Genomic DNA, 12299 nt, shown 5'->3' with positions numbered 1-12299 from the left:
TAGAATAATTAGTAAACTCTTGCATTATTTTGACTCTTTTTAGTTCCATGTCACTTCACGCGTTGTTTTGCTGTGTTTGAGCTACTTTTCGGGTTAATCCAACATCTTCAATCTCTCGTGGACGTTCGAGTTAGATTTTGGGCATGGACATGGGCTGAAGCAGGTGAACACGGACATGTTGTTTCGCTAGACTTCAAGAAGTGGCTACTGGAAGCGTGTTTTGAAGGTGACATGTCCCTATCATGTTCGACACGTTAGTGTCACTTGTTTTTCCAAAAGTCAAAATGCTCCTGATTGTAGCTCTTGAGGACATGTGTGTGTGTCATATGTGACACGTCCGTGTTGCCTAATTTTTCTGAAACCAGTGGCGTTTGTTCTTGCGACTTTTTTTGTAATATCAGGTTGACACGACCGTGTCGATCTGCTTCCTGACGGGATTTAATTAAGTTGTTCTATTAATTTAGGAAATTATGAATACCCTTTTAGAAGTTTTATTTCGATAGAAGGTTTTAAGTTATCAGTTTTAGAGTGCTTTGAGAGAAAAAATCCCTTATTGAACTTGGAGACACTAGTGGAAAAATGAAGAAGGGCTGCGCTAAAAAAGGCATGTAGGGCTGCGCTTTTTGACAGCAGCCCTTTCAGTAGCAGCCCTTCACTTTTTAAGTAGGGCTGCGCTAGAAAAGCGCAGCCCTTAAGCTAGAAGGGCTGCGCTAGTTAGGAAAAAGCGCAGCCCTTCTAGCCCAGAAGGGCTGCGCTAGTTAAGAAAAAGCGCAGCCCTTCTGGGCTAAAGGGCTGCGCTTTTTCCTAAGTAGCGCAGCCCTTCCTACCAAAAAAAAAAATAAAAAAAAAAAAAATTTTTTGTCATTTTTTTACTCATAATCTCACATTTTTTGAAATTAAACAGAAGAGAAGAGAAACGAAACGAAAATACTAAACCCAAAACAATAAAAAGAATGAAACGAAAATGAAAAAAAGGAACAAAAACTAATATACAAAGAGAAGTATACAATAAGTATACAAGAACATTAATCAAAACAAAGATGAAAATACAAGAAATTATATAGAAAGAGAAGTATACAAGAACATTAATCAAAATAAACAAAGAGAAGCATACAAGAATAACATTAATCAAAATAAACAAAGAGAAGCATACAAGAATAACATTAATCAAAATAAACAAAGAGAAGGAAGTATACAAGAACATTAATCAAAACAAAGAGAAGTATACAAGAACATTAATCAAAACATATAAACAAAGAGAAGTATACAAGAACATTATAGATCTGAAAATACAAGAACTACAACCTAATAATGTTTAAATACATAAAACAAAACCCAAATACATAATTTAAGAAAAAAAAAATTTCGGAAAAACTTAAAATGGCTATTTGGAGGCTTAAACGAACTCGGATGGCTTAAAAAGCCTAAACATCACAGCATAGCGGTGAGTTTGACTCGTTGGCTCATCCGCTTCCGAAAAGGTATCACAATAGGCAATCGGACTCCGTCGCCATGTTTAGTGCAAATCATTTCAAGGTTTTTGTCGCAAATGTTTATGGGAGATTTTGAGAGAGAAGAGAGGATGAGAGAGGAGGAAAGGAATAATGAGGGACGTGAGAGAGGAGAGAGAATGAGAGATAATATATTTGACGAATCCCGCTCAATATTTCAAAGCCCGCGATTCCGAAATTTCAAATTTTTTCAGGAAGGGCTGCGCTTTTTTAAAAAAGCGCAGCCCTACTAAGCAGAAGGGCTGCGCTTTTTAAAAAAGCGCAGCCCTTCACTTAGTAGGGCTGCGCTTTTTTAAAAGCGCAGCCCTTCTTACCTACAGAAGGGCTGCGCTTATTTAAAAAAGCGCAGCCCTACTAGTGAAGGGCTGCGCTTTTTTAAATAAGCGCAGCCCTTCTGCTTAGTAGGGCTGCGCTTTTTTAAATAAGCGCAGCCCTTCACTAGTAGGGCTGCGCTTTTACGAAAAGCGCAGCCCTTCCTGCGCAGCCCTTTATGTTTTTTCCCCTAGTGAGATCTACTTGTTGGCTACTTCAGATCGATTTTTATTTAAGTAAAAGACTAAGTTTTTCTAATTCACTCTCTCTATTTATTATTATAGCACAACCAATGGTTGCCCTAAAGTTTGTTGGTCATTAATTATTTTATTACTTTCTCACTCTTCCATCTACCCCACCATATATTATCTCTCCTCCAATTCCTTCTTTCCTCCTCTTTTTCTTGGTCCATCATGAAGAGCTAAGCATCAGTTTTTTGGCCAAGTTTTTTCTCTCTCCTATTAAATTTATATTACCTTTATACTCTCTCTTCTCATAACCCACAAGGAGGACAACGGTTGGGAGTTTATGTCCATTTATTTATTTCTCAATTGCTTTGTTAATTCAACCATGAGTGAGTAGTTTCTTAATCTAGGGTTAAGTTGAACCCTAGTAATATTTGATGCATGAATTTTCCACTAGTCCCAGTTTAATATGAGTAGTTTTCCTTACTTGATTAAATTGTGTTTATTTCATTATCATACTAGGGATATGTGGTATTTGAATTGATTTCGTATGTCTAGTTTTTAATGGAAATTTAATCTACATGGATTGGTTGATTGAATCAAGAGTGTGAATATCTCTATGGGAATAAGTAGATAGTATTACTAGGAATTTATATTGTAATGCTTTATTTAATGTTTCTTTTCTTACATGATTCCATGGAAATAGATATGAATGCTGAATTAGAGTTGCTATTAGTACTCGGGAGAGGTCTTTGGTATTTTTAGGGTGTGTTTCTCCTTTTGGGCAATTGATTATGTTTATTGAAATGAAAATGTCAAAGTCAAACATGTGAATTAGCAAATCTGAAAGTCAAACTAGTAACAATAACTAGGAATGGAGATACTAATTATTTGTTTGGAAAAAAAATGTTTTTCTACGATGAATGATTTATATAGAATTCATAAAAATGTTATAATTAACATCCTTTTCAATTAATCTTTGAATAATAATGATGATGATGATGATGATGATGATGATAGTAATAGTAATAAAAAAATATATAATAAGAATATAATATATTAATAATAAAAATAATAATAATAATAATAAAAAATAATAATGTTAATAAAGTAATAATATTTATTATTATTGTTATAACAACAAGAACAATAATAATAATAACATTATTATTATTATTATTATTATTATTATTATTATTATTATTATATTAATAATAATTTCAATAACAATACTACTACAAATTATAATAAGTAAAATTTGCAAAAAAAAAAAAAAAACCTTTTTATAAGTTCAATTTTGCGAAAAAATACCTTTTAAAGCATTATTTGCAAAAAAAACATAAATGTAATTTTTATTGCAAGATGAAACCTATTTCCGTTTTTTGGTGTGGCGGTTTTTGAGATGCATAGGAGTGATATAACTACTTATGTAAATCTTTCAATAAGATATAATTATTAAACCTTTTACTCGGTTTTTGAGATGCATAGGAGTGATATAACTACTTATGTAAATCTTTCAATAAGATATAATTATAAAACCTTTTGATCTTTATTTTGAAATACTAAACAATGTTGTTATGTTGGATTTAAGGTTAAGCTTTCACTTTTCATTCCAAAGGTCGTGATAGCATTATGTTTTAATTGAAGGTTTATCTTAGAAATAAAGCATTTGTATTAGAGCCTTATAAGAGAGTGCCACGTGGCACACAAACTTTCTTAGCCACAACTTTTAATATATTAGTATAGATGTTGTGTAGCGAAGAGCATTAATAAAAAAAATTAAACGAGGTCAGACTATTGTACTTCCTCCGTTCCTTTTTAATAGTTACACTTTCACTTTTGATACTATTGGCAAATTTTCCTTTGAGTCTTTGGCTATCATTTGTGATTTACGGTTAAGAGAAAATATAGTCATGTGGGGTCTTAATTGTTTGATTCGTCTCGATATGTACTTTTAGAATATCGACTTTTTATACTTTTTACAATTACAAAATTAGAGATATAAATGCTGAAAGTAGTACATCGGCATGCGTAAAAAGTGTAAGTGTGACTATTATTTAGAAACGGAGGTACCATCTTGAGAAATACTACCTCCATTTCCTAAAGATCTTCCTTGTTACTGTTCCTACATATACCAAGGAGGATCCATTTCTGTGGGGTATATGGGGTGGGTAAAGTAGGAGAGAGAAAATGGTTAAGATGAATAAACAAATAAAAAGATATTAAAGTATGAGAGAGAAAGGGAGTAAAATTGAATTAATAATGTAATGGTGGACCATATGATAGGGACATGAGAGGGTAAAAAGGAAAAAAATTCCAAATAAGGAATAAAGTAAAAGAGGGAAGATCTTTTGGAAATGCACTTAAACGGAAAGAGGGAAGATCTTTAGGAAACGGAGAGTACTATGAAATATGGTAATACTAAACTAATAGTATATATAATTTGAGTAAATCGTGTGTGTGTAAATATACCTTATGATGAGAACCACTCATTTTTACTTGTTTTACGAAGATTTTACTCATTTTCACAACGTTTTTGCTCATTTTATATTTTGCTCTTTTAACATTTGATCCTCATTCAAACGTCGTTATGCTCAATTAACGTTTTTCTTATTTTATATTTTTACTCAATTTTCGATTGTGATCATTTAATATTTTCTACTTATTTTATAATTTTGCTTTTTTTTTTTTTTTTTTTCCTCATTTTGTGAAATATTTACTCATTTTCAGTGGTTCTCACTTAGATTTTCAATAATACCTAATATATATATATATATATATATATATATATATATATATATATATATATATAAACCCTCTGTATTGTAAAAAAAAATATAAATTAATAGAACATCGGCTTTGGTTGAACTTGAGGTGTTGCAAGTTAGATATATATTGAAACATATTATACATTTTTTCATTAATTGTTTTACATTTGAATGAAAGTAATTACCAATCGTAATTACTATTCTATTATAACATATAATTTGTTGAATATTATAACCAATAATGCAATGCAGGGTGAATATTATAGCGTGGCACAACTTTCAAATAGTTCAAAGTGATTCCGATAATTGAATGTAATAGATTTGTTTTAGATTCTAGACTGTAAAGCTAGAACAACTTGAGTGAATTTTTGATGTGTTTGTAAACTTTGAGGGATGAATTTGTTAGAAAAATATAAAAGAACAAAAAAGCAAGTAATAAGTATGTGAAATTTTTTTGTCATCGAATATGAGAAGCTCTTTCTTCCTTTAAATGTCATTGCTTTTATCAGGAATGAAGCTTTATATATAGTGGTGCTTCATAGCCCCTCCTTACGAATACAATCACTCTTCAATAGTGAGATTGGACAACCTCCAAATCTACAAACACCACTTCCATTATTAATCAAGAGAGATATAGATAAGGATAGGGCTCCTCCCATTTCCCCACCTAACTCTCATAAAATAATAAAAATAAAATAGGTAATATTTCTTATTATGTTAATAATAAGAATAATGATGCATATATAGATTAATAAGAAGACAACCTTCCCTATATTGGTTTGGTTAGTGGCATTAATAATTTCAATAGGCAATAATCTCTTTCATCACTAAAAATTGCTTTAACAAAACATAATTAATTAAACATAATCTAGCGTATATAAATGACTCCAACAAAATTGAAACACCACTAATAAAGAAATAGCCCCAAGACAATAAACATGCTTTTATAAACGTTATCTAGATGTTTAATGGGCATGGCTTTTTAGGCATAATAAACGATCGGATCATTTGGAGAGGTTGATCATTTGGACCCTACAAAAAGAACACCCTGCCATCTTGCCCCTCCTCTTCTTCTTAGCCATATTTTTTCACAAAATAAATCAATAAAGTTGCATTTTACGTTGCATGATTTGATTATTGGGTCCTACTCCTACTATATTGCACATACCAATTTACAATATCTCAATACTAAGACAATAAACTGGTTCAATTCATGTCAATGCAAAGTGCCTGGCTGGCCCTTTATGACATCATATAGTAAGTTATTGAGTGGATCTCAATAGTTTTTATAAAGATGTATTGGAAATTAATAGTAAAGCATTTTTCCGCCCATTAAGAGGAAGACGTATCCATATGTTCTATCAACCTATCATGCAGTTTTTCCGCCCATCAAGAAAGAAAATTGCATGAGCATCCAAAAAAAAAAATTTGTATAGGATTTTAGTAAAAAAATCAATTGATTTATCTTATAGGATCTACCCAAATAAAAATACATTATGATATATTTTTGCCTAATTAATTTACCCACTAAATAATCTACGCACATCAAATATATATACTTTAATATTGAGTAAATCATCCGCCTAAAATGATGGACTATATTACATAGTGAACTAGGGATCTTAATACATCTACCCACTAATATTCAAAAAGAAAAAAGAACATCTAACCATTACGTAGACTATTCACTAGAAATAAACGATTAAAAATAATTATTAACTATTAATGTCTATTTCTAATGGGTGGATGATCAACTAGATAGACAATTTTTTCATGAACTAGGTAGGTGCATGTAGCTTTGTCCATATATATTGATATTGGTGTAGCTAGTTCTTGGTTTTCATGACCAAAAAGTTATCAACAACAGAGAAACGATAAATGTTTAGGACCTATTTGTTTTTCCTTATCAAGTTTTCAATTTTTTTTTAAAGTTAAAAACTAAAATGTTGGAATTGGAAAATATAGTTTTCAATTTACAATTGTCAGTTTTCAAAATTAACATATTTAGTATAAATATGACTAATTTTAATTTCACTATGGGGTTGTTTGACAATTGGTTGTTGGTTGTTCGCTTTTGGCTGTTTTAGTTGGCCTGTTTGACTGACGGGAAGCATTGGTTGTATGTATTGGCTTTTTGAGTTGGTTATTTAAGCCATCTGTTTGCAAAAGTAGTCGGTAAAATTAGTTGTTGTTGTTGGCTGTTTTTGTTAGAAATTTTGTGGGCCAACAAGCCAAAAGCTACTCCATGTATCTTTTTCATTTTGGCTTATAAGCTAGCATTTCAGCCAATCAAAAAGCCAATAACCAAACACTTTTTTTTGGCTGTTTGACCAAATTGAAAATCCAAAAGCTAAAATCCAATGAAAAAGCCATTTTGCCAAACATGGTCTATATCTCTTATATTATATGACTTTTACATTCATTAAACTATAAAATCTGAAAATTATTAGTGATCTTGAACCTACGAGCGGTTAGACATTCATATGTCAAATAGCAAAAATGGGAGGTTCCACACCCACTTCACTTTATATAAGGTTCCATAAACTTATATTCCTTGATATATATGTAAAAGAAATATATGAACAATCAAAGCTGACATACTAATATCTGCCTATTTTATGTTTATTTTATTAGATGGTTTACCTTATGGTATTTCTCCATATTTGTACTAGTGACTTACCTTTTCTTTAATATACTTTGTAGTTTGTGATGGAATAGTCTAAATAAAAGAAGGGTTTTTTTTCTTCCTTTTGCTCATTTTTTCAGATACTAGCTTTGGTTTTTTAATCAATGCAATCTAATTTATTTGTTTGTTTAAGTAGAATATGACGATTACTAGTAGTTATTATCAATTAGTAAAAAATAAATAAATAGAAATATTAATATTCTAAAAGTATATATTGAGACGTATTTAATAATATTTGTGACATAATAACTATGTTTGCACTTGCATATAAATCATTAACTAATAACTATATATAGTCAAATTGGAGTGCAATGTATATAATGCAAAAATAGAAAGTGTACCGATTAAAATTAATGGAGGGAGTACTCATCAATTAACAGATCTCTTATCATCAATTAAGGAAGACGTTGGAAAGTTTAGGTGACAATACCTTTAATCTCTAATTAAAGCTCATATTTTTTTATTCTAACATTGCTTTTATAATTTGAATGGAGGAGACTAATATCTTGTCTCACGCACCCTATCGCTTTAGTTATGACTAAAATTATGTTATTTGACTATATCCTCCTAATATCTACCACCTAATGAAATTTATATTCATCGAGTAAGTGCTGTTCCAGGATTTATAATATCTCCTTGTTTTAGCAAGCAATAATTTTTCGAGGGTCATGACTTTAGGATCATGCTCATGGAATTAGAAAGCAGTAAGTTACATCATAGATAATTTAAATTTAATTATGAGATTATAAAGTTCCATCGCGAATGCTATATTGCTATTCACGCTTACATATATGATATATTGATACATCAAATGAGTCCAACAACAGTTAGTTCAATCTAAATATCTATCAGTTTAACCTATACATTTGTAAGTTTAACACAAAATATAACAGTTTTTACTATAACATTATCGATTAACCCAAAACAACTATTAGTTTACTCCAAAACATTTATCAGTTTAATTCGTAACATCTATCACTATAAATCCATAAACTAATACTTCATGCCCATAAACTGATAGCATGACCTCATATCAATTATTTTATCCCGACCGAATCCTATGTAGAATCTAATTTTGTAGGATTTTTTTTTTTATCTTACCCAACCACAATACTCGCATGGTAGGATTTTAGTACGATTTTACGATACGATTCGATCATAAAAAGTTCATAAAGTAATTTCACATATTATCTTTCTCTTTTTAGATTTTGGTTGCATGTTATTTCAATAATTTTAAAGTATCGAACTAGTACTATCACCATTTTCCAATGACTATCTCATTATTAATGTGTATAAATTTTTAACATGAGTCTTTTACCATATTGTAATATAATTGTCACTATTTTATCCAATATAGTAGGATATTAAAACCCAGTCCTTGCTGATTCAATCATATAAACCACCGCGATTCAAAGTAACATCCCAATCTTGATAACATCGATCACGACACCCATCCTCATAAGTACATTTTCATAATTGAATATTGGATATAGTTATTTGTCAATGATCATAAGCCAATTATGGGGTTACCATTGAAGTTTTTTTTGCCTTGAAAAATATAGGCATTGTTTACTTCCCCTTAAATATGACTATATGAGCCTCAAAGAATAAAAATTTTGGATCAAGATTATAAGGTTTGGGAACTGCATTCACATAATAAAATTAGAAAATTGATATAGAGAATCAAAAACTGATTCACACAATATCATACTCTCTTTGTTTTTTAATATATATACTTTGTACTTTGACACTATATATTCGCATAATTCACTTTGGCTATTATTTGTGCTTTTTACATAACAAGAATATAGTCATATAAGATCTTGTTAGCTTTATTCCAACTTATTATCGAAATATCAAATGTTTATAATTTTTACTTATTTGTAACTAAATATATACATGGGTAAAAATATGTCATCACAAGCGTGCAAGGCAAACTACATGCATAGATCAAAAATAAATAAATAAATAGTATTATATTTATGGGTAATGTTATATGTAGTCCTAAGGGCTACATATAAGCATTAAATACATTTCTTTAAATGGAAACGGTTTAAGAATTCAAGACACATTTTCACATCAATTGAGGTAATAAATGCCTGATTCAATATTTTATTTCCATTTTAAGCACCCTATACATAACCCTTAGGGCTATGTATACCATTTTCCTATATTTATATATATGTGTTGTTTTCAAGTGCGATGAAACGTTAGAGCCTAGATAGCCCCATTAGTGAATAGATTTTTGAATCAATGCCCTTCCTCGAATCTTTAATACTTGCGACATTTGTGAATAACATATAATTCAAGGATAGTGAAGGCTTTCTGGGTATAAAAGTTAACCAAAAAGTGAATTGTTGCAAGTATTATGAAACATTGTTAGATAAAATGCAATTATTAAGAATCGGAGGAACTATACTATTAAAACATATGATAAAAAAATTGCAAGTCGCCACTTGTTGCTCCATTCTAAGTGCTAACATGGCACAACATCGTCTCTTGCATGACAAAATTTTTGAAATTATCAAATGCTTATAAGAGGTCTCTCTTTAATTATCATAATCTTACCAGCAAACTACGGTATCTTATTTGTAATAGAAGTTTAATGCCAACTGTTGTATCTTCGTTTGCTTGATTAACTTTTTTTTAATGATTGTATATTCAAGTTCAAAAAAATATTGAATTTGATGTTAATTATTATTACCTTGGTCACTATATATGCGAGACTCCATTATAAGTTGTTGAGATTGACTCCGTTGCAATTGCTGAGTTTGTATCTAGTACAAAACTTTATTTTAGGTTATTACGAGCTTTCAAACCCCTACTAACTTACTTCCAATGCCACAGTCCTACCACCAAACTACAGGTACAAAAATTAAATAAATATACGCTTGAACTAAATGACCTAATTTGAAATTGATATAGAATAAAAAACCATACACATTATATTCGTACATAACAATGGACAACCCTCATAGATGACATTAATTATCTTGAAAATTGTAATGCAACACTAAAAATTATCACTGAACATTGTCCGAACCCAATATCTAAATACAACTCCCTTTTTTTGTTTATTCTTATTTGGAATCTTTTTGTGAGAGAAAATTGGTTAAATTAGGAAGAACTTTTGGGAACGGAGAGAATATTAAACAAGGGCCTGTTTGGCAATTAGCGGATAGTTATTAAATATTAGCTAATTGTATCAGTTGTTAAGCTGTTAGCTAATTGCACTAGCTGATTTGAGTAGCTGATTGTATTAGATGTTTGTATAAAAGTGTTTGGTAAGTAGCTGATTGCTATGTATTTTGTAAAATGAGTAATAAGGACATGTTTATAATCTATTGTTGTACCTTTTGTTATTTATTAATGTAATTTTTAACAACTTTAGGATATAATTGTAATTAGTCCACTCATCTCCAAACCTCTAATATCACAAAGCTTCTTCCCCATCTTTTTCAAAGATAACTTTATGGCTCAATGAGCTAGTTGAAACCTTTTTTTTTTATCAAACACTCAAATTAGAGAATTGAATAATAAAATCCTCTAATATGAGTGGTCGGAATTTGCTGAGGTTGAGAGTTGTTCTTTTTATAAATGTTCTTTTTACAGCTTTCACATTACATATTGCTAATTTGTCAAAGTCTTTGAGCTATGCTCCTAGAGGGTGGTAATAGCTGGCTTGACAATTTTACCTAGCTATTAATATGTAGCAGGAAAATTTTTCCAAAGAGGAGAGAGAGTGGATGATGCTTAACATTTAACACTCCCCCGCGACGACTACTCTCTCTCAGAGATAGTCTAGAGGTCATACCAAGATGTTTCCAAAACTTTTCGAACTTTTGTCCTCTAAGACCTTTTGTGAACTGCAACTTGGTCCTCCGTGTTCACTTGGTCAAGTTCAATCTCACCCCGTAAAACCTTCTCTTGGACAAAATGATAATGTATCTCCACATGTTTTTCCTTGCGTGAAAAACAAGATTCTCCGCTAAATGTATCGCAGACTAATTATCACAAGCTAACTTGATTCCCCGATCAGTTGGTTGATGCAAATCCTTGAGTAATTACGTCAACCACACACACTCTTGTGTTGCCACAGCTGCTGCTCGATATTCTGCTTTTGTACTTGACAGTGACACTGTTGGTTGTCTCTTAGTACACCAAGAGACTGTTCTAGAACCCAGATTGAACACATAACCAATAGTTGACAGGCGTTGTCAAGATCACCAGCATAGTCAACATCACAGTATCCGACAACTTCAAACTCTTTTTCATTGCAGTATAGGATTCCATAGTCAGTGGTTCCTTTCATGTACCTTAATATCTGACGCACTGCCTCTATTTGATGTTTCATCAGTTTTTGCATGAATCGACTAGTCACACTCAATGCATATGCAATATCTGGTGTAATTAACGTGAGATAGATAAGACTTCCCACCAATTGTCTGTACATGGCTACATCTTCTAGATCTTTGCCTTCGACTGAACATAACCTTGCATTAACCTCCACCGGAGGTGACATAGGTTTGCAATCGACCATTCCATATTTTTCTAAAAGATCACGGGTATATTAATGTTGGCATAGAAATATCCCATTCTTAGTCCGCTCCACTTCAAGACCAAGAAGATGTTTTAATTCTTTGAGCTCCTTCTGTTGGAATCGTACTGAAAGATTAGCTCTTGTTTGTTGAATCTCCTCTTCAAAATATCCTATGATGATAAGATCATCCACATATACAAGAGCTATTGCCAACTTTCCATCTTGAGCCTTCACAAATAAGCTCGAATCAGCTGGTGCTACAGAATAACTACTTTGTAACATAAACTCCGCTTTTCT

At 31.1% G+C, this 12299-nt stretch overlaps 1 protein-coding gene across 1 annotated transcript; it reads right to left on the bottom strand.

Annotated features, from left to right (window-relative positions):
* Nucleotides 1–11531: 11531 nt before the first annotated feature.
* LOC109134923 (uncharacterized mitochondrial protein AtMg00240-like) lies at nt 11532–12002 on the bottom strand. The gene has a single exon (XM_019249339.1). The coding sequence runs from the start codon at nt 12000–12002 to the stop codon at nt 11532–11534; it is 471 nt and encodes a 156-aa protein (XP_019104884.1).
* Between the last annotated feature and the right edge of the window lie 297 nt (nt 12003–12299).

This window comes from Beta vulgaris, chromosome 5 (assembly GCF_026745355.1).
Source record: "Beta vulgaris subsp. vulgaris cultivar EL10 chromosome 5, EL10.2, whole genome shotgun sequence".
Lineage (NCBI taxonomy): Eukaryota > Viridiplantae > Streptophyta > Magnoliopsida > Caryophyllales > Amaranthaceae > Beta > Beta vulgaris.
The sequence above is the reverse complement of the archived record's forward strand: the minus strand, read 5'-3'. Positions and strand labels throughout refer to the sequence as shown.

Excerpts from the sequence above, each read along its gene's own strand:
- LOC109134923 (XM_019249339.1), bottom strand. The coding sequence starts at position 12,002 with ATGGTCGATTGCAAACCTATGTCACCTCCGGTGGAGGTTAATGCAAGG.